The sequence below is a fragment of the Haliotis rubra genome, unplaced genomic scaffold, assembly GCF_003918875.1.
Source record: "Haliotis rubra isolate DU_JTF1 unplaced genomic scaffold, ASM391887v1 Scf447, whole genome shotgun sequence".
In the NCBI taxonomy this organism is placed as follows: domain Eukaryota; kingdom Metazoa; phylum Mollusca; class Gastropoda; order Lepetellida; family Haliotidae; genus Haliotis; species Haliotis rubra.
The window spans coordinates 821,207-845,412 of record NW_025767132.1 but is presented as its reverse complement, the minus strand read 5'-3'; the positions used below and the strand labels follow the sequence as shown (position 1 = coordinate 845,412).

The 24,206-nt window shown below is 38.3% G+C and overlaps 1 protein-coding gene across 1 annotated transcript; it reads right to left on the bottom strand.

Annotated features, from left to right (window-relative positions):
* Positions 1 to 1,120: 1,120 nt before the first annotated feature.
* Positions 1,121 to 23,059, bottom strand: LOC124289682. The gene is made up of 10 exons (XM_046726298.1): positions 22,971 to 23,059; positions 12,888 to 13,073; positions 10,957 to 11,090; positions 8,853 to 8,985; positions 8,380 to 8,514; positions 7,738 to 7,929; positions 3,829 to 3,960; positions 2,915 to 3,031; positions 2,495 to 2,570; positions 1,121 to 1,631 (listed from the first exon to the last, which is right to left on the bottom strand). Exons 1-10 carry the CDS (start codon positions 23,032 to 23,034, stop codon positions 1,121 to 1,123), a joined length of 1,680 nt encoding a protein of 559 aa, XP_046582254.1. The 5' UTR covers positions 23,035 to 23,059.
* Positions 23,060 to 24,206: the final 1,147 nt, after the last annotated feature.

Sequence of the window (24,206 nt, the reverse complement as noted above, 5' to 3'; positions counted from 1 at the left end):
TACAATGTACTCTGCTTTTATCAGAGAATTCTTATGGTCATTGAAAGGGTTGTATCGTTTTATTGTACTTGAGTGAACACAGGTACTCTTTCCTAAAACAGAGAACCTACAGACAGTTTGGTTAATAACAATTCATTTAGAGGTAACCGAGTGATTCTGCTGCAAATGTTAACAAAGATAAAGCGTTTTAAAGTGCTGACATATGGCGATCCTGAACCACACATGTATGTAAGTATGGATATGCATACTGGGCCTTGTTAACTGAAATAGCAGAGTCGATACATTCCATGACAGGATTTTAAGAACATCTAGATGCAATATGTATTAATCAACATAAGACTGTTTGATTGGTGTAAATTTTATTCATATTGTTTCACAAGCTTAATGTGTCAGCAAATATCAAACGCAGCCTTCTCCTGGCACCACATTATTTACAATGTGCATTAAATGTGCATTCAAACTTTCAGTCCCCCGGGCCAACCCAAACTATCTTCCCTATTAAATCACAACACTAGTGCAAATGATAAAGGAGGCAAATGCAAATATACAATATAAACACAGTGTACGTATCTGTGTGTGCAATCAGTCCTTTAAGACGGGTTAAACTAGGTCCATGTAGTAAACAAACGTTATGAAAACACAGAAGCAGCCTGAGGGTGACATTAGTTTGCGAGGGGGACGTTTGTAGTAGTACAGAAAAGTAGATCACAACTAGGAACCATCGTGTTGTGAAATGAGTCAACATGCAAACATTGACTGAAAGGTATCTAATAATACCAATCACATGAAAATATCAACAAACCGCTTTGCATGACTATAGGAGATGTGCGGACAGATTCCTTTGTTAGACTTAGTCATAAACATGTGTTTATGAATCTCTTAGTGTTCTAAAACCACACCCTTTCCCGCCCCATCGGTAATTATCGTCACAAACATATAGACAAATCAAATGTAAAGCCGTAGAGGTTAGGTGATGTAGGTTTTTTAAGGGAACAAGATGCTCTTGTCTGAATGAACCCCATACTATAATATCAATGGAAATCCTACAATCATTCCCTATTGTACGACCAGATGCAATGCAATATCTGCTACCAAGTACGCCATCACTACAGTTATCTGATTATGTGTTATAGTTATCAGTGGGCCTAACATTAGTATCAGACGTATGGTTGTAGGTGTCATCAAACCTGTTGACAACCAGTCCTGCATTAGCGACATCATAGTCACCGTCTTCAAACCCCTTATTTATCGCGCCGATGTGACTGTACGATCCTTCTGCTTTTCTCAACCTTTCCTCTTGTCTTGTGGTGTCGTAGTGTCCTTCCGCTGTTTCCGTATGTTCATACAAACTAACGTCACTTTTTCCTCTTTCTCCAGAGCTGCGCTCCTCGAGGATGTGGTACTGAACCTCCCCGGTCTCACGGTTGTTGACGTAATCTTTGCCAGTGTGAGCGTTGAGGTTCACTGTCGCCCCAAGAACAGCAGTGAATGGCTGCCCGTCCAGTGTGTCAGGGGTTACAACCGAATATGCTCCACTGTCTGTCTGTATCCCGAGACCATCGTAGGTCGTGTTTTCTGTGGAGTTCATCAGCTGATTCCTTTCTTTTATGTTCAAATTCAGTTTGCGTTGCCTGTAACATAATTTGCAGTCAAACTGAGTAAGGTTTACACAATGTCACGACATATTTAATCAGTTATGTAATGTTAGTTATGTTTACTTTTTTGTTGCTATTTAGCACGGAGACTGGCTGATTAACAAGTTTCCACCATGAATGATTTTTGTTCTATTTCATTTAGTGTCAAATGTTTCAGCGAGAAGTAATGTATGAATAGAACTTCACCCCAACACCACAGGGCATGATCATCTCGGATGGAACTGAGAGAAAACCATATTGGAACTAGATTTAGTAGTTCACGTGACTGTAATTTCACTGGCGGCAGTCGAGGCCATTGTATGATTGCTGCTCGATATCAAATTGGCAAAAGCAGTGCCTAATTAATGCCTCTCTCGAAATCATTACTGTGGTGTACGAGGAGCGATGCTATGAAATATAAAATAAATTCACTCCTTTCCAAGGTATCATGATCTGTTTTGGCCGTTTAGACCCAAATTGTGTCGAAGCTACTCTTCCGAATTGACACTGACATTATTCGTTGACAGTTAATATCCAAATTTGAAAAATGTATTTGTGAACATTAGCACCGGAGTGGAATGTGCCAAACTTTGTTACAGATGATTTTCACTCAGACATATATTGTTTTTACATATGAACAGGAGGAGAGATAGCTGAATTATTAACCTAGTTTCAGTCTCAATTTCAAATTTGAGAGGTTTTACGTTTCAGTTGCCTTAGCAATAAAAGAGGAAAGGTTTCTAAAACCATCCTGTCAAAATATGGGAGGACCATTGAGACAATGATATATATTATGTATATGTATTTTCTTTTCTAAATCTTATACTATCCGTTGAAAGTCGTGCTGTTTGGAATCTCACCTCTGCAGGAGAATCACAACAGCGATAACTGTCAAGAGGAAAATCACATTGCCCATAGCCAGTCCGATGATTACACCTTGAAATACATAGAGACATGGTTGCCAACAGCCTTAATAAACGTAAATCCATGAAACATGCATCATAGTTTACACAAGAAAACATGGTCATGTCCAATAAGTATGTGTAGCCTACCGGAGCAAAATCTCAGTGTCGAATGCACACTAGAGACAGTTATATGGCAACTGGAAACACCACGTATAAACACAACTATACTATGTCATGTAAACAGGACTCGGGATACGTTCCAAACATCAATGCTTCTACATACAATTTTCAATTTGTAATTGGCGGGAGAGATTTGCTGTTGGCGATACTGTAATTGGTAATTGTGATGGGTGATCGACTGCAGTGGATACTTACCCCTCGGACCATCAGCACGTACACCTGACTGACTGTCGGTTGAAGGGTGGGAAGGTTCAATCGTGGAATCTCCCCTTGACAATGGGGACTGAGTTGATGATAGTGTTGACGTTGACACTGACGTGATGTTGACAAGTAATATTGTCTCTAAGCAAATAAATAAATCCAATATTCGGTTATTTCATTACAATTGTTAACAAAATGATGCAGTATCGACTGACTCATTTAAAGGATATTTTATCATTTTCGAAACTATTTGTATGTGATAATTTGGATGTTAAACAAGTTTCTGTTTGATATGTTGATATTCAAACTGAATACACCGGTGTCTATCTGTTCCCGTCAAGCTGCAACTGATGTGAGATAAAACCCATCCATAACAATGTCACCGAAATGTGTGTCTCCACCTCAAGCGGAGTCAGGATGGACGGAGAAGAGTGAGTGAGTGAGTTTATATTTACGCCACACTCTGCAATATTCCAGCTATATGGCGGCAGTCTGTAAGTAATCGAGCCTGGACCAAACAATCCAGTGAACATCCAGTGGCAGCATGAACATCGATCTGCGCAATTGGGAACCGAGGACATGTGTCAACCAAGTCAGCGAGCCTGGCCACCCGATTCCGTTAGTCACCTCTTACGACAAGCATGGGTTACTGAAGATCAATATTTTCACCCGGACCTTCACGGGTGTGGTGGGAAAAGAAAGTGAATGGAAAAGAGGGAGCTTTCAAATACGAGTTGATGAAAGAAATGCATCTCTTTAATTGGAAAAAAAGGACGAAGTCATTTTTCATTTAAATCATACTTTGTAACATTATCTATGTATGAGAATAGATTATATAGAATCCATTCCTATTTACCATTAAGGGAACCAATAGACTAAGGTAGATTTTCGCCTCACATGATATTTACCTTCACAAATAAAAGCAAGTTGTAAATGGCATGGAACCATGTACGTCATCCAACGTCCATTATTTCTCAAAGCTAGGCATGTTGATGTTGGTGAACGAATCCACGGATGGTGATCTTCATATCCAGATTCCCCTGGAAACATATAAGCAGTTCAGACAGTTGATATAATTGTGCTTTCATAAATAGTTGTATTAACTTGACTGAAAATGACGGCCATGTAGCTGGAATATTCCTGCTTGCGGCGTTTAACAAAAAACAAACAAAAGACAAACTCACTTAAAGCAAAGAGATGAACATACTTGGTTTTTCAATATGTTCATGCTATTTGCTTTGGTTAAAGGCTACCGTATTCATTAAATACAAATCAAAGACCTACTCCTGCATGATGATATGTTAACACTCGTTTCTGTAGGCCAGACTGCATTAGATACTCAGACTGAATGTTCTTACGATGCATGTGTACGGTATATTGTATACTGATTATTGGTTATACGACGAAACTCCGTAAATCAGGACTTTTACGTTCCAAACCGTCCGTAATTCCTACAATAGTCCCAGAAAGCGCTGGAAACTGGAAAGTCGAGTTTCCTGACTAACGCCAGAATCTCCAATCCAACCGTCAGAAACATTAATTGGAGCTTGTTATGACCATCAACTTCGATACAAATGTTGCCGGTAATTATCATGGGTGGCCTTGTACAACCCCAATATGTAAAATCAAGACAATATGTAAAAACTAACGCAATATGTAAAAACTTAACGCAAACGTAAAATATAACGCGATATGTAAAAGATTAACGCCAAATGTAAAATCAATTTTTAACGCAATTTGTAAAAGATTAACGGTATCTGTAAAATACAGCTTTATTGTTGTTTATTGTTTTGGCGACTGAAATTCATTTTTTAGAAACTTTGCTTTATTGTGTTTCAAAATAACTAAGCTATTGCAATATTTCTGACAAAACTAATCTCATTTCTAACTTAACTGATATCTGATCTTTTGGGTCGTTTAACATCAAAGTAAAGCCGATAATTGTGTAATATACATGTATAGCGATACTTGATATCATAATCTATATTCGGCAGTATCCAAGGAAATCATTTTATTCTTCATAGTTATTTTACATAAATGGTCATATGGGTTGTATTTATTATGTCCTAGGAGGATTTACCTTTTGTTCTTTTTTTGTCCCACAACGCGCATGTAGCGTAAAGTTGGGGACATAAAATGACCCTCCGCATTGGGTACGGTGACCAAGGTTCAACTTGGAATTCGGTAGATAGAAGGTTTTGTATTTTTATTCTTTTTCTTTTCATTGTTTTTGGCTGGGAGAATTTGTCCTATTTATTGGTGAATAAATAGCAAAACATGTTCCTTTATGGAATTAATGCATAAGTTATTTTCCTGGCAGTGTGTTTTTTAATCTCACCTCAAAATACTTAAATGAAATGCAACAAATCCTGATAAAAAGTTTGAGCCATCCCATAGACATTACGAGAGACTTTGTCTGAATTTGTTTCAGAAACACTTTGAATGAATTTTAGAGAAAATATAATATTTATGATGATGTATTTACAAATATTATATATCTCCAAAATGTGAAAATTACTGTTTAAGTATAAATGTGTCGCTGGACACAAATATCTTTGATTTAGAAATGGTAAATCCATCTTGCAGATTTAGGTATAATGGACATGCAAGATGCATCACAGTGATTCGGGTATTTGCATTCCAATCACATCTGATTTCCTTCAATCAAGTCACAGGTAATATTGCTGCCAATGAAATCGAATAATACCAGAGACATTTGAGATTGGATCCCGATGTTGATCGCTCAAATTTAATGAAATAAAGTTATTGTATTTGATGCAATTTAAGTAACATGATATATTGATGTAAACGGGTAACATGACTTGTTCAATCCATCAAACATGCCAATGCCAAGATCAATGATACCTGAATAGAATTGCAAAATCACAAACCACGCCTAAGAAATTATAATGGTAATTCACCATTTGACCACATAGATTGCCATTCGCTGTGTATTCTGTGACATTCATGTGATTATTTGACGTAGTACGAAACATTAGTATAAATGGAACCAGAGAGTGAGAGAGAGAGAGTGAGAGAGAGAGAGAGAGAGAGAGAGAGAGAGAGAGAGAGAGAGAGAGAGAGAGAGAGAGAGAGAGAGAGAGAGAGAGAGAGAGAGAGAGAGAGAGAGAGAGAGAGAGAGAGAGAGTCATATAATAAATGTACACATTGGTTTACTTGAAGTTGTTTCCCACCCGCAATTGAACCTATGACATCTAGGTACTATTCTAGTATTCCCTTAAACCGCCCATCTTTGTCTAATGTACATAGTCAAATCATAACTTTTGGCGCTCTCTCCTAGATCAGTTGCTAGGTCCGAAGTGCAATGGTCAGAGCTACCATCTCGATGCCAAGTACCAATTGCAATTAATTCCAACCCTCATACACAATGAATTAAAATTGGAAACATTACTACAACATGCATGTTATTTCAAACCAAATTAAGAAGGATCAACAAGTGGTTTTCTTTAAAACCCAAATTCGGTAATCACAGATTATAAGCAACGGAATGGACAGTTTCAAGAGAAGGTCCATCCTTCTTGAATAAGACATAATGAATATAACCAAGTTTTATAAAACAAGTTTTAAGAATAAAATTATTCCTTTAAAACTTTCGAAAATAGACTATAAGATCGATTAAAATATCTCTATATACAAGGAAATTATATGTTTATCGACTCTGCTTACATGTATACCGAATGAGGTAAAATTTTACATAAAAATGTAGTATGAAGTTTATTTTGTAAGAAACATTGCGATATCTTAGTTTTTGTAAATAAAGTAAATATTTGCCAAATTTTTGCCAAAGATGGATTTCGATTGCAACCCTTATATACAAACCTAAAACTGGATTTTACATATTGCGTTAATTTTTTACATGTTAAGTTAAAAATTGTTTTTACATTTTGCGTTAGGTGTTGTACTTTTTGCGTTAAAGACATCTTTTACATATCGCGTTAATATTTTACATATAGCGGTATGTTTTACGTTTTGCGTTAAGCTTTTACATATTGCGTTAGTTTTTACATATTGTCTTGATTTTACATATTGGGGTTGTACAGGCATCGACAGCGATGCAGCGCGTATATTCCCAGTGATGAATCGATATTGCTCCTACGAGTTCCATATTTGACAACACGGGTATACAGGCCACGTATATATAACGTCAATGTCAGAATAAAACCAGATTATCTGCCGAAATAGAAACCATTGAGCGTGAAAGGCAATATACATGTGAAAAGTAAATAAATAATTTACGGGAAATCATGTTGCGTTGGACAAGTGGACAGGTGGACAGATTTGTAGGTGGCAATGGTATGGTGTCATTGGCCATCTATTACACTGATAGACCAACCATAATGTTCATCAACATGGAACGACAGACAACACTCAATCACAACTGATTTCCGAGCTTAGAATAACATCTCTGTTCCCGGCCATCCAGCTCGAGATCTAAACCCACTGAGCCTGAGACATTGTATTTCGTGTTGTTAACTTTTGCAATGACAGTGGAAAAACATCATGTTCATACTGACTCCTGTTGATTTTATGGTGTCAAGCTGAATTAAGGTCATAGGTCATTATTTAAACCCTATAACCTTGACCTATAACCCTATAACCTTGACATTGGTATTTTATATTGCGTAATGAATGTTTCAAACACATACATAAAAAAAGGTGATACAATTTTGAAACCAAATAGGCAACTCTTTCTGTAAGTATTTCTTTGCATCTTTGCATATCATTTTTCAGTAGAAAACCATTCAAAGTGAGAGATAAGAGCAAAAAAATTAAAAAAAATAAATACAAAAACACACCATCGACCCATTTCGTTGTGCTTTTCAATGTGAGACCAATCCAAAAAGGATATTTAAATCCAGAAGAATTTAGTACATCTTTTGCTGTCGAAGCGTTTAGTTTGATCAAATCATTTGACTTATGGGCCTGTATCCAGGATTTGACTCCCGCCGACACACACACCCTCCCGCTGCAGCTTGCTGGAAGACTATCTACAAAACATGAATAACCATGTGAGAAAACTCATTCTTATGTTGTAAAAGGTGAAATTAGTCATAGGAACACGTATTAAAAATCAATCCAGAGGATAATTTGAGAGCTGAAAACATTCAAACCATTTTAATGATATGCTTTGTTGTGACCTGTTCTCATGTGCATTGTTGGACGTTTCGGGTCACTCAGATGAGTGGATGATTGAATTATATTCTGAACCCAGTATATGCTTCTCAAGGTTTTTTGTCTTATTTTAAATCTATCACTGGTAGAATGCAATGATATTCTGTGTCTGCCACATTCATGCACGTGATAGTTGGGAGTTGTGTTAAATCTGGGTCAAGTGTGTCACTGCGTATATCATTACAGGATACAGGAAATATTGATTACGTACAAAAGTAATGTAATCAGATCTTTATAATGCTTAAGATAACTTAAGTAATACTCACCGTGGGGATAATATGCAGATCTACGCTTTCTTCCTTGTATACAGTTGAAGTAATAGTCAAGCTTAATTGTTGTTGCTCGTTTCCTTTGCAAATAAGCACATACTCCAGTCCTCGTGGGTGTAAACCCGAGCCCTCCTAAAACAAGGAAAGTGACGTAAATACGTGCACAAGTTATTTCTGACCCCACTTACCGTTTATATCCTAACGATTACATACACTACACTTTCCTGGTACAACTATATTTCCATATAGCTAGTCTGTTGATTAGAATACAATCAGAACAACTTAGAGCAACCGGTATACGTGCACCCGGTATAACATCCAGAGGACGACGTGGGTGTCAGATTGTCAGAATGTCAATGTGAACCTCTGAAATAAATCAAGGTGACAAAACAGATAACATGAAACATGGTACCATGGCCACAAGTATAATCACACGGATATTCCAAAATGTTAGTGTAAGGCGCACTTGCCAGTATCACGTGTATAGACTGACATCCCACCTGCGTCACCACACATTTCATCTGGGTTTCCTGGACACGGCATCCCGCCTGCACTCTTATTGTTTACTGTGTGAGATTGTTCGAGACAATAACACTCTTGTCCCTAAAAAACAATCACAAAATGAGCTGAGCAGTCCTGCCACAAAATAACAAAAACAAAGAAAACAATACAGTCACAAAAACCAATGTACAAAACATTTGTATTGCACAGTGATTCTTTTGTTATTATTGTGTCTGCACAACATTGATTATCATTGTGTGTCTGTACAACATTAATTATCATTGTGTCTGTACAACATTATTATTGTATGTCAGTATAACATTATCATTGTGTGCTTGTAAACATTGATTATTATGTGTGTCTGTACAACACCGATTATCATGTGTATCTGTATAACATTGATAATCAATGTTGTAGAAGCACACGCTGATTGATTATCATTGTGTGTCTGTATAACATTGATTATCATCCTGTGCTTGTAAACATTGATTATCATGTGTGTCTGTGCAACATTAATTATCATCGTGTGCTTGTAAACATTAATTATCATTGTGTGCATGTACAGCACTAGTTATCATGTGTGTCTGTACAACATTAATTATCATTGTGTGCTTGTAAACATTGACTATCATGTGCGTCTGTATACCATTAATAATCGTTGTGTGCTTCTACAACACTAATTATCATTGAGTGTCTGTACAACATCAATTGTCATTGTGTGTCTGTACAACATTGATTATCATTGTGTGTCTGTATAACATTGATTATCATTGTGTGTCTGTATAACATTGATTATCATTGTGTGTCTGTATAACATTGATTATCATTGAACGTCTGTACAACATTAATTGTCATTGTGTGTCTGTACAACATTGATTATCGTGTGTGTCTGCACAACATTGATTATCATTGTGTGTCTGTACAACATTGATCATAATTGTGTGTCTGTATAACATTAATTAACACTGTCTGTAAAACATTGATTATCATTGTGTCTGTATAACATTATTAGCATTGTGTGTCTGTACAACATTATCATTGTGTGTCTGTACAACATTGATTATAATTGTGTGTCTGTACAGCAGTAAATAATATTGTGAGTCTGTATAACATTGATTATCATTGTGTGTCTGTTCAACATTACTTAACATTGTGTGTCTGTATAACATTGATTATCTTTGTTTGTCTGTAAAACATTGATTATCATTGTGTCTGTACAACATTGATTATCATTGGGTGTCTGTACAACATTGATTAACATTGTGTGTCTGTACAACATTGATTATCCTTGTGTCTGAAACATTGAGGTGGTTCTGAAGGAAATCTCTAGTATGACGTGCTGTGTGGGGCCTGGCATTGTCCCGTTGAAACAACTCCCTCTGGCGATCAATGATTGGAAGGAGGTGTGGGCGTAGGATTTCGTCACAGAAATCGTTGTGTGCTTCTACAACACTAATTATCATTGTGTGTCTGTACAACATTACTTGTCATTGTGTGTCTGTACAACATTGATTATCATTGTGTGTCTGTATAACGTTAATTAACATTGTGTCTGTATATTATTAATTAACATTGTGTGTCTGTACAACATTTATTAACATTGTGTGTCTGTACAACATTAATTGTCATTGTGTCTGTACACACATTGTTTATCATTGTGTGTCTGTATAACATTTATTATCATTGTGTGTCTGTATAACATTAATTAATACTGTGTGTATGTATAACATTGATTATAATTGTGTGTGTACAACATTGATTATCATTGTGTCTGTACAACGTTATCATTGTGTGTCTGTACAACATTGATTATCATTGTGTGTCTGTACAACATTGATTATAATTGTGTGTCTGTATAACATTTATTAACTTTGTTTGCGTACAACATTTATTATCCTTGTGTGTCTGTACAACATTAATTGTCATTGTGTGTCTGTACAACATTAATTACATGAACAAATTGTATCCCTCCTCTTAGGTTTCATTTATGTGTCATTAGTGGGTTTTAGAATGAGAAATATGTCATCTAATTCCTTTAATCGGTTTGTGATCAAGATGTTGCATTCGTCTTACGCTCAGGCCCAGTGTACTGTTGGAAGCACATCTTAGCTGACACTCGTAAATGGAATTATAAAGCAACGATTTTGGATTCTTCGCCAGCCGTAGACTTGTGTACCCATCATACTTGTAGAGTGGAGTACCATCTTCTGAAATATCATGCATAAGATTCATCAATAATAAATTAACACTACAGATCCATACCCAACGTCACATTACATATAACGTAACATATGTTATATTTGGGATTACACTTTCTTAGTAAAGTACAGTCTAGTACTTACAAAGAAAGTGTAATCCCAAATATAACATATGTTACATCTGACCACTTTCTAAAATGGCATTGTGTATGTCACATTACATACATATATATACTCTCCCAAAAAAGAAACGCATATAGGAATTTCAACTGTATTTTTATGCCTATTTTGAAACATCTTGTAGGCTATATGAGTCAATGAAATATAGCAAAATTGCACACTGGGAATGCAGACTTATCCGTCTTTGGCACCAACTCGAGTAAAGTCAGTTTGAGTGTCACATGGAGACGTGTGGTGGCGCTGAAGTCAATACCTCATGTGACCACAGTGGGCATCCGGAACTGCACGGCATCGCCTCGGCATCGAACGAATAAGTCACAGAATCTCGTGTTGCCCAATCGCAGCCTATTCTGCCAGCTGTAGTGCCTGTGCGAGTTGCTGAAGCGTCTGGGGCTGAGGGTTACGGCGTCGCACCCGTCTGTCCAGGGCATCCCAAAGATGTTCGAACGGGTTTAAGTCCGGTGATCTTGAGGGCCAGGGGAGCACATTGATGTTGTGGTTCTGGAGGAAATCTCTAGTGTGACGTGCTGTGTGGGGCCTGGCATTGTCCCGTTGAAACAACTCCCTCTGGCGATCAATGATTGGAAGGAGGTATGGGCGTAGGATTTCGTCACAGTACCGTTGAGCTGTCAGGTTGCCCTGGATCATCACCAAATTACTTCTCCTACGGCAGGTGATCGCTCCCCACATCATAACACTTTCCCGGCCGAATCTGTCCACCTGGGGAACGCAAGCGTCGGCGAAACGTTCACGTCGACGTCTGTACACCCGCATTCTTCCATCGCGTCGTTCCAATAGAAATCGTGATTCATCACTAAACCAGATTCTACGCCAATTCGGTAGGTTCCAGGCCTAAACGTTGGTGCACCATTGAACTCGATGTCGACGATGTTGTTGTCGAAGCACAGGGCCAAAATAGGGTCTTCAGGCACGTAAACCAGCCTCTCCCAACCTGTTTTTGACGGTCTGTGCAGAAAGCCTCCTCAATCCGGGTATTTGTCGAGCAGTACTGGTCGCCGTAGCTGTTCGATGACGCAGGTGATGTACCCGGATGTAGCGATCCTGCGCCGCAGTGATCGCTCGACGTCGCCCACTACGAGGGGCATCTGCTACCGCATTCTGCCGGCGATATATCTCCCAGAGCCGTGAAATGGTGCTTTGGTGAACATTCATGCGTCGGGCAACTGCACGTTGAGACTGGCCAGCTTCAAGCAAACCAATGGCGATATGACGGTTGGCTTCACTTAGACGTGGCATTTTGCGTTCGTCAACAATATTCCAAATACAGTGAATAATCTACAGACAGCGATCTACCTTTTATACCCACCATTGAGACTATCTGATCCCCAACTTTCACGTGCATTGCATGTGAATTGTGTATTCTGTGACACTACACGCCGAAATTGAAAATCATGCTGTTAAATACGGGTATTTTACGGATGGTGCGTTTTGTTGTGATGTTTCAAAACATAAACAGCATAGGACTCATAAACAGAGCAAAACGTTTTGTAAAATGAATCACGTTTTAATTCATTGCTACATGAAATTGCTATTTTATGATGCGTTTCTTTTTTGGGAGAGTATATTATCTAAGTAGCTGTAGGAAGTGGTCGCAGTCAGACTTACCTGTCCATATCCATGTTGAATACCTCATGGCTCCTAACCAGTAGGAAGTATTGCTGTGTAGGTTCTGAGGGAGGAAGTGTGTATCTGAGATATACAGATCTCTCCCCGGTTCCATCCTGCAGCTTTTCCTGGCATCCCACCAGTTGCTTTTCGTCTCGTTGACAGAGATGCGTTGTGTCTCAGCGGCTGAAAATGGTTAATAAACGCCTGACTAGTTCAACTGCAATTGTGATTCAGTATATCACGATTATTAAATTTATGGTTTGCGTGACCTGAAAAATTATACTACTTGGTACTCAAGTTGGTTCTCATTCCACCAGAAATCAGATTTGTAATAGTGATGTGAGTTCATCAGTTCGCTAACTATTACTTACGCTTAATGAAGAATGGGGATCGACGTGGACAGTTGGAGGTGTAGAATTTGGTGTTTTAAGATGTCCAGGGGTCACAGACAAATTGAACATGCTAGCAAGTACATGTCGGAGACAACATGGACTCCAGGTATGGATCTCGCCTACAGGCTGTACGCAGTTGGTGTCACGTTAACTGTCATTATGCTAATGAGTCACAGTCTACTGATATACAGTGTTAATCCTGAACATATTTTCTCTAATTTACCCAGCATAGACAATTTTAATTACTGTCAAGAAATTTCAACCATGTGCACGTGCGAGATGGGTTGCACGGACTCTACAATGTTTTCATTTGATGCAAGATGGCAGCTTCTGTTGTCGGGTGACATCGAGTCCAACCCGGGACCAGGCCCCAACACAAGGGGAAGGGGGTCCCAGCCGGACACCGAGGCGGACAACAGCGTGAGTGAGTCTATAAAAGCACTGACTGGCCAATTTGATGCGTTGAATAAGACAATAGCGTCCATGAGTGAAATGCTAACGACCCTGAAAAATACAGTGGACCAAAACAATGCCAAATTAAATAATCAGTTGGAACAAATTCAAACCGAAAATAGAGATCTTAGGAAGATAGTGACGTCTCAGGCAAACACTATCACTGCTTTAGAGGCCAAACTTGATAAAAGTGAGAACTACTCCAGAAGAAATAATTTGATTTTATTTGGAATGGAAATGGAAGGACGGTATGAAGAGTCTGGTGAATCTACTGTCCACAGATTGGGTACAAAGCGTGAACAGGGGGGGGGAACCCGCCTATCATGATGAAGTTCGTCTCCAGAGACGACAAACTTAGCGTCCTCAACAAGGCTAAGGCAGAGCTGAAAGGCAACACAACATTGAGAATATCTGAGGACTTCTCTCCAAAACAAGACTCAGAAGAAAACAACTCATACCCCACCTCAAACAAGCCAGGGACCAAGGCAAAACAGCATACATCAAAGGCGACTTTCTAGTTATAGATGATGTTAAGTTCATGCCGGATAGTTCTGGGGCTCTAGTCAAATTCGCCGGAGATATACATGGACCACACTCGCTAGGTCATGCTGACCCAAACCACAGTGTTCTGTAGCAGGTTGGCCTTGACCCTGTGACTGATATCGACATTGACATTGACACCCGATCAGAAAGCTCGTGCTCCACGGGTAAGCCTATTGTGTTGGAACGTAAACGGCCTATATAGTAAAGTAATCCATCCAGACTTTTGTGACTTTATCTCTAAATATGATATCATATTTTTGACCGAAACCTGGGCCAAATGTTATGATGACTTTAGTAACTTAATTGCCTGTTATACAGCATTTCAATCAGTTCGCCCTAAGATAAACAACATCGGCCGGTTCAGCGGTGGCGTTGCTATACTTATGGGTGACAGTATTTCATCTTTTTTCCACCGTATACACGAGGAGTGGGTGGACGCCGTGTTTCTTGTTTCCATTCGGCGCATACGGTCAGGCAAAAGGCTTATTCTGGGTTGTGTCTATATAACACCGGAAAAACCTAACAGTAACGATGGGGTTGAGCGATTGGAAAGTTACATTGTGGCAATGAAAAACGAATATCCAGATACTGACTTGTTTATTTGTGGCGATTTTAATGGCAGAACTGGCGCTGAATTAGACTATATTGTTGATGATAGTGTTGATTTTCTACCTATGGACGAGGATACATTCGAGGAACTTGATGCCCCACCTGTGTACCCAAATCGTAAAAATAAAGATCTTGTTGTAAATAACTATGGAAGAGAATTACTAGACTTATGCAAAACTTTTGGATGGTACTTGTTAAATGGCAGATTCTCAGATGAGGGGGACTATACATATATTGGTCCAACCGGATGTAGCACACCGGACTACATTGCAGTGTCAGCATCGTTATACCCTTATGTGGGGGACTTCAAGAGCGTTTCTCGGACGGAGTCTGACCATCTCCCACTCACAACCACAATCTCATCCCTGTTCGATGTGGACAGGCCAGCCGATGATAAGTATTTTCATTGTAGTAACAGAAATAAAGTTAAATGGAAAAATGAAATATCACAATTATATCTTGATAACCTGCAAAATGCTGATACAAGTGATTTGTTTCAGGACTTTATAAGCAGTCTACATGTCAACACTGACAAAGCATTAAACATACTGCAGCGCATTCTGCAAACCTGTGGGCGGGATATGGAATGTAGACAACCCAAAACCATCAACGCTAAACAACAACCAGAATGGTTTGATCAACAGTGTCAGACACTTAAACATGAAAAGTATAAACTGCTTAATGTGTTTAGAAAAACAACATTTGAGAATCTGAATAGATACAAAGACATTAGATCTCAGTTCAAACAGACTTGTAAAACTAAGAAAGATAGTTATAAACGTTCCATTACTCAAAACATACATGATGCAGCTTGTTCCAGAGACTGCTCAGCATTTTGGCGACTTGTGAAAAAATATACCACAACTCGCGCCATGGAAGAAAGTGTAACGCCATCAACATGGGCTGAATACTTTAAGGACTTGTTAAACCCAACGTTGACAGAAGATGGAAACTTTTCAGAAGATGCCAAATCATATGTTGATAAACATGACTTTAATACATGTGTTGATTGTATCAATGACGATGATATTCTGTCATGTGACTTTACAGATCAGGATGTAATAAACTATCAGACATCTAAAATGTAACAAATCCCCAGGCGATGATGGTATTCCCGCAGAGTTTTTTAAAGTTTCTGAACATATAATAGTTCCCTATTTAGTATTACTGTTCAACAAGATACTCTCATCCGGTTTGTGGCCAAATTCCTGGTCTACTGGCATTATTATCCCACTACATAAGAAAGGTAGTAGATCTGACCCGAATAATTATAGGGGGATCTCTCTTCTAAATGTAATGAGCAAAATTTTTGTTTCGGTTCTAAACAAAAGATTGGAGTACTTTTTGCAACTTCGTGAGATAATTGGAGAATATCAGGGTGGATTTAAGACAGACCATTCGACTGTGGACAGTATCTTTATTCTCCAGACAATCATTCAGAAGTATTTAACACGTAAAAATGGGAAGATATATATTGCATTCATAGATTTTCGCAAGGCCTTTGACATGGTGAATGGGGCGGTGGGGTAGCCTAGTGGTTAAAGCGTTGGCTCGTCACGCCGAAAACCCGGGTTCGATTCCCCACATGGGCACAATGTGTTAAGCCCATTTCTGGTGTCCCCCGCCGTGATATTGCTGGAATATTGCTAAAAGCGGCGTAAAACCAAACTCAGTCAGTCAGTCAGTTGACATGGTGAATAGGTTTAAATTACTGTATGTTCTTTTGCAAAATGGGATCCATGGAAATTTTTTCAAGTTGATTAAAAATATGTATACTAATGTCAAGGCCACTGTAACCTATGAGTATGGTAAGAAATTAACTGAATATTTTGATAGCACCTGTGGGGTTCGGCAAGGCTGTGTCCTTAGTCCGGTATTATTTTCTTTATATATTAATGAGCTCGTATTGACCTTAGAAAATAAGTTTGATGACGGTATATTTATCTCCGAAAATATGTTGAATATTATTGCTCTGTTATTTGCAGATGATTTGGTTTTGATAGCTGATACTGTTGTTAGATTACACCGCCGCCTTGACGCCCTACATATGTATTCCCATAAATGGGGCATGGATATTAATACGGATAAAAGATAAAATAATTGTTTTTAAAATGGGTGGACCCTTGTCCAAACACGAAAAATGGTTCTATGATGGCATTCGAATGGAAACTGTAAATATTTATAAATATCTAGGACTTATGATAACTCCCAAATTGATTTGGACTAGGGCATGTAAAACATTATCTGATCAAGCTAATAAGGCACTGTGGCCGATCAAGTCATTTATAAGACGATATGATATGTCACTCTCAGAAGGATTTTATATTTTTGATAAAAAGATTGTACCAATTCTAACATATGGTGCTGAGATATGGGGTTTTAAAAAGAGAGAAAGTATTGAAATTGTCCATCGAAAATTTAGCAAATTATTACTTAGGATTAGTTACAGATCATCTAATGCTGTTGCATATGGGGAATGTGGGAGGGCACCCTTAAGCAATGTGTGTTATGTCAAATGTATTAAATACTGGCTAAGATTATTGAGAATGCATCAAAGTAGATATCCCTATCAATGTTATATTTTTTTATTATCTGTTGAATTCAGGAAACGTCCCACATGGACTCGGCATGTCAGTGATTTGTTATTTTATCTTGGCTTTGGTACAGCTTGGATTTCACAAGATGTCGGTGATACAAAAATGTTTCTATATATGTTTACTGAAAGAATTAACAACTGCTCTATGCAAGAGTGGCATTTGTCCCTAGATGTTCCTTCGCTGTCCTTCTATAAGTCCCATAAATCTCTGTTGACCTGTGAAAAATATTTATCATTGAACATAAGTAATAAGTGCAAGCGTCTGTTCACATTATTTAGATCAGGGTGTAATGCACTAGGTATCAAATATATTAGAAGAGGTACTGCCTCCTGCAATGATGATATTGTATTATGTAAACACTGTAAAAGTATTGAGGATGAAATCCATATTGTCTATATTTGTAAACGCTATGAGGATATGCGTCGGCGTTACATTCCGAAAACGGTCCATGGATATTATTATTCACTCCGCAGCATATGTACATCATCCGACAATAACATCATAAATAATTTTGTCAAGTTCTTAGAACATGTTTATTCTGCTCCTGTTAGCGTTGTTGTATGAAAATGGTAACCAAAATCACTATTGTACCACCTTGTACGATGGGTCGTATGGCCTTCTTCTTCTTCTTCTTCTGAATGAAGGCAGATGAATGCTCGACGGACGCACAATGAAGGCAGAGAGAAGGCAGGGGCAACGCCGCAATTTACGAAGTTTTAACGTGGCGTCCTTTCGCTAACCGGTGTGCCTTCACTCTGCCACCTCGGCGATGGTTCTGCCTTTGCTCTGCCTTCCCTCTGCCTCCTGTTATCAATCCACCATGACGGCGATCGCCCTGCGTTTGTTTTGAGCAAGTTCAATACAGTCACCACCACAGTGGCGTTCTGAGCCGTTCTTGGCGTTGGCTCTGCCTTCTTTCTGTCTTCATGGCGATGGCTCCGCCTTCTCTCTGCGTTCTTCGTGTCTCCTTTAAGCGTTCAGTGGCGTTTTGAAAGTTTTTAGAACGCAGAGAGAAGGCAGAGCGGTCGCCGTCCTGTGTAAAGGGGGCTTAAAGGATGAGCTGGAAACACGAGTGAGTGAAGATGTAAGGTGAACCAAGCCCACGAGGAAGTCACACTCGAGTGTTCCGACATGTTCTCCTGTCACGAGGAGGTCACACTCGAGTGTTCCGACAGGTTCTTATGTCACGAGGAGGTCACACTTGAGTGTTCCGATAGGTTCTCCTGTCCCGAGGAGGTCACACTCGAGTGTTCCGACAGGTTCTCATGTCACGAGGAGGTCACATTCCGATAGGTTCTCCTGTCCAGAGGAGGTCACACTCGATACTGACGCCTTCTGTTCCAAACGTTTTACCAATGTGAAATCATGGAACATCATGCATTATTCTTGCAACGAAATAATGGTGCATCCCTTTTCATCGTCTGTAATGTTACTGTATGATAGCAGTATGATGTATATCTAATTTCATAATAATGCACACGCTACTTCCATTTTAGGAGTAAATTTAACAATTGTCACGTTTTTGAATTTGGTTGAGTATAAATGGCTGCAAATTCGTATCAGGATTATATTTTTTGGTCAATTTAGTTGGTTTTGTGATGGACCTTGTATGAAAATGCATTACTATAAGTGGTTGCTTTTCCAGATAAAACTCAGAGGTTTTGCAAAGGACAAATGGGACAAAGAGACATCACTGAATTCAAAGTCAAATGTTGAATGTGTGAAAGGCAATTCAATAAATGCTGATACCGAGCACTAATCTAGTTCCTAGTTGAATTCTGAAACGAGTGAATGGTTTGATATCTAACAGGTTTAATAAATATGGTATTACACGGGACATTCTTTAGTATTATATTTACTACTCACCCAACTTTATCAAAATAATATCTCAGAATTCAACTTACAGAACGAGTGCATTACGCCGTCATAACAGGGGTCATTCGTGTGAATAGGCCTACATTTCATTGATGATTGTCAACATTAGTGTATTTAATTTGATTTGTTTAATAAACAAGGGGGTATGAAAAAGGGACTAAATGACTTCAACAAACGTATTATTTTTTACTATAAATGCTATATAAATTACACGCAACCAAGCAAAGAACAGTTGAATATCGCGACTTGTTGTTTTGTGACATTTTGTTTTGATCACATTACTTTGGTCATGCGTAATGACATTGTAGATTCATTAAACTGTGATATCTTCAACGGGTGAGTAATAATATAAGGGTAATGCTATTTTTGAGGGCATTATCATTTGCAGAAGCCCGAGGTCTTCCATTAACTGCCCGACGAAGGAGGGCAGTTGAAAAAGACCGAGGGCTTCTGAAAAATGATAATGCCCTCAAAAATAGCATTACCGTTATTATTGCTAAAATACATGGAATTTGTGTTGAAAAGAAAAAGGATATTATTAGCTATATTATTAGCTATATTATTTACACCATCCCTTGTGATGTTACCGATTGTAGACACATCTTGCCATAAGTTAAAATAACATATATCCTACGGTTAAAGAATGTGGTAGATTTAAATTTGCTTTGATCATGAATGTTTATGGACTAACGTATCCTCTCAGGAGGACAATAATTTTACAGTACTTTAACCCCCTTTGAGGATACATCCACTAACAATCTCAGTTACTAATCTAAACTACTACTAATAAATCACATCTATTTATAAAACATATTAATCAGAATGTGTCAATCAATTCTGTCTCTTTTAATATTGAAAGATAAAATGGTAATTAACACCATGGCAGTTAATGGAAGACCTCGGGCTTCTGCAAATGATAATGCCCTCAAAAATAACATTACCCTTATAATAACGTATGCACTATCAAAACATGTTCAGTTTCATTGAGACTCGATAATATTTCACTTATACTCATAATATTAGACGCAAACTAGATATTGGCGTTACCTGATCAGAGCTTTAACCAACTGCCATTTTATCAAATGTTCTTGTGGATAGCATCAAATTCATGCAGGAAACACATTTCATGAAAGGCAATGAGTATCACAAAAAGACTCAACTGTAAAATAAATCAAACATTCGAAACTTAACATACACCTGTCCTCGTTTTATAAACTATATAATTATATTAATCGCTGTGTTCAGTTTATTTGTCAACAATAAACTGAAATAGTATAGTAAATAAGTACTATTCAGTAACATTGCACAAAACGCTCAATAGGACTTCTCCCAACTTAATTCCTTAACCTTTAGTCATGAAAGTCAAGAGTGAACCTCGATTCCTCCGAAACTATGACATAAAGCCCAACGTCCATTATTCCATTGCTGACGTTTCCCACACCACTGATGCCTCAGGCTCAATTGACGTGCAGTAAGTTATAGAATGTCACGTATAAGTAGTGAACAAAAATACCATCTCTGCTGACGATGTCGCACCGTTAACTCTTACAGTAGTTGCCTGTTGCAACTGTTCCCGTTACCAGGGGAGGGGGTTCGACGCCCCCTTTTTTGGAGACTTAAGACCACTTTGAAGTTAATGTTTTGCAATGGCGGAGCCAAGGTGGGGTTCAGCCTATGCGTTACTGATTTCTTAATGCCATCGTTCTGATTAAATTGTCCCTGGCTGAAGTGTTGTCATATGTAGTCAACAGCAGAGCCGATTATTATTAGCTATCTGCATGGACCCAAGCAGTATTTACACCATCCCTTGTGATGTTACCGATTGTAGACACATCTTGCCATAAGTTAAAATAACATATATCCTACGGTTAAAGAATGTGGTAGATTTAAATTTGCTTTGATCATGAATGTTTATGGACTAACGTATCCTCTCAGGAGGACAATAATTTTACAGTACTTTAACCCCCTTTGAGGATACATCCACTAACAATCTCAGTTACTAATCTAAACTACTACTAATAAATCACATCTATTTATAAAACATATTAATCAGAATGTGTCAATCAATTCTGTCTCTTTTAATATTGAAAGATAAAATGGTAATTAACACTATAAAAAATCCTTTACTGTTTTGATATTGAAATATTTATCCCTTGTGATGGAAAAATCCAAACAGTAAAGCAGGACATGCTTGATCATGATTCTTCCATCGCAAGGGATACAAAACGGAGGATCCTCACCTTTTATCAAGTATTCGTGTGTGTATCGCGTATAGCCAATGCAACATCATCGCATAATGCCCTCTTCAAATCTGGATTGATAACTCAAGTAGGTGTAACCGACAGTTGCTTATGTTTGATGTAATTTAATGATACCTATTAGGGTGTCCCACTTCTTTTGCATTAGATGGCGGATATATGATCCAATGGCAGCTTTGTAATCAGAGTATGGGATGAGAAGTGGTGTCACAGATTTACTGAGTGCTGTCTAAGCGGTAAAATGGGCCATTGTGTTACCAGAAATTCCCAAATGGCTGGGTAACCAACAGATGACGATGTCGTATTGGCCAGTAGCAAGATCATTAAGTAGTTCAATTTTATTTACATTAAAAGTGGATGTTTACAAGAAAGATTTTTTATAGCCTGAAGGCAAGAAAGAGAGTCTGAAAATATGATATATTGTTTATGTTTAGGGTGTCTGTTGATATATTTAAGAGCTGTTAGTATTGCGTCTGCTTCTGCTGTGAATATTGAGATGCCATCTGGTAATCTAGTGGATATTGTTCTGGTTCCAATGACAGTGGCACAAGTCTCTGTGCCACTGTCCTTGGACCCATCTGTAAATACGGATTTGTATGTATTACATTTACTGTTTAATTGATTAAATTCTTGTTTATATTGTAATTCATTAGTTTCTGATTTTTTAAATGTTGTCAATGTAAGGTCAACTTGTGGCCTCACTAACTGCAAGGAGGAGAAGAAAGAAAGCGGGAAGAAGATATATACTCATGCCAATAATGGTTGTCACCCTCTTCAAATTTTTAATTGGAGAGGGTGTGTGGGTTGTGAGTGTGGGGTTGGGGTGGGGTGGGGTGGGTAGGGAAGGGGGGTGACAACCATTATTGGCATGAGTATATATTCTAGCTCAATGTCAGCAGCAGAAAGGAAAAGGTTTACTGTATTGATAATTTTATACGGCGTTGGTTAAGGGATGGCTCATCAGCCTCGACATCAGACTGTCAACAGGAGAAGTTCTAAAAGACTGAGGACAAAGTCTTAGACCTTGGTGGTGGACAGAATCTAATAGTTTTAGACTGCTTTTGCAGGCTCCACCACATACGGTGGAGCCACAATCAAGTTTCGAGCAAACCAATGATCTATATAAGTGAAGGAGGGTAGCATGATCCCCTCCCCACTTAGAATTGGAAACGAAGGCCGAAGAACTTGGCCTCCTGACAGCTTTGATTGGAGTGCCAATTAAAATGGAGTGCCATCGATTGAATCATTTAAAACCTTTGATAAACTGTTGATCTTGATATTAAACAGTGTGACAGGAGAACATTCATAAATTATTTGAACCAAATGGTACAGAAAATAAATACATTTACTCACATATGATGACACTAGTTGCATATACATAATACAGGTAACAGCCAAGCAGCCTCACGGTCCACATATCCCCGGCCTGTGTTCTCTACATAGGGTAGTCAACAAGGAAGTAGAACAAGCACATGAGTGGAGAGGAAAACTGAGAGTATCATGTGATAACAGCATGTCAGTTAGTGCACACCTGTCTGTATCAGATAAGGAAAAGTTGGAAAATTGGTAAAAGAGGACAAGAAAACTAACACTTCATGATCATCTTAAAGAGAGTCACTACATTTTCAAGCGCTTGCCACATTCATCATTACGAAATAATAATCTAACTTGTTTTATTATTTATAAAAAAAACCATGTCAGCAGTAACATTTTCCTGTTGACCAATGTTTTCGGTAATTTTTGAGGCACTCTTTTGGGTTTTGGCCTTTCGTCTAGTAGCATACCTTCTTGGAGGCATGGTGAGACGTCTGATCGCAAGCTCGGCAGTTCTCAAATACCGTGGAAATCGGCAGTACCAGACCTATATATATGTAATCTGTAAAGGCAGAGTGGAGGAAGTGTAAAGGCAGAACGAATGCCGTGTTTGTTCAAAGGGATGCGCTAGTCGCTGAATGAAGGCAGAGTGAATGCTCAACGAACGTCAATGAATTAGAAGATAAATAGTTTGGTTTGTTCAATTTCCGGGATTCATTGGAATTCAACATAGGCAAATTTAGTTTAAAACCCGGAAATTGAACAAACCAAACTATTTATCGATATTGTAAACCAATTTGTAGTGAGAAGCCTTTTTCCAAGGAGTTCTTTGAATGTAGCGCGATCGTGTGTCGCAATGCGGTTAGCCTCTCGTGGTCAAGTTCGCTGTCGCCCCAGATACGAGAAACGACAAAAGAAGGGTTACGCTATTATCTAATGGGGGAGATAGGTTACGTCATGTTCGAAATGAATAACTGTCAATATAATACACAAAACAAAATGTATTCAGTCATTTTTAAAATTAAACTTGATGAGTAACATTACAATCTCAATTACTGCAATACCACTCGAATTGCAATGACAATGAAAGAATTCCATTTTATGCTACCTTCTCAATCTCATGTAATCTTACGTAGACTGGTCCAATCAAGAATGACCACAAGGATTTGATCGTGTAAAGTTAGGCCTACTGTCGATTAACGAAGCTGACATTTATGGTAGAATTGTGTATGCCCTGAAACATTCCCATCACGGATACAATTGAAGAACTTTGCA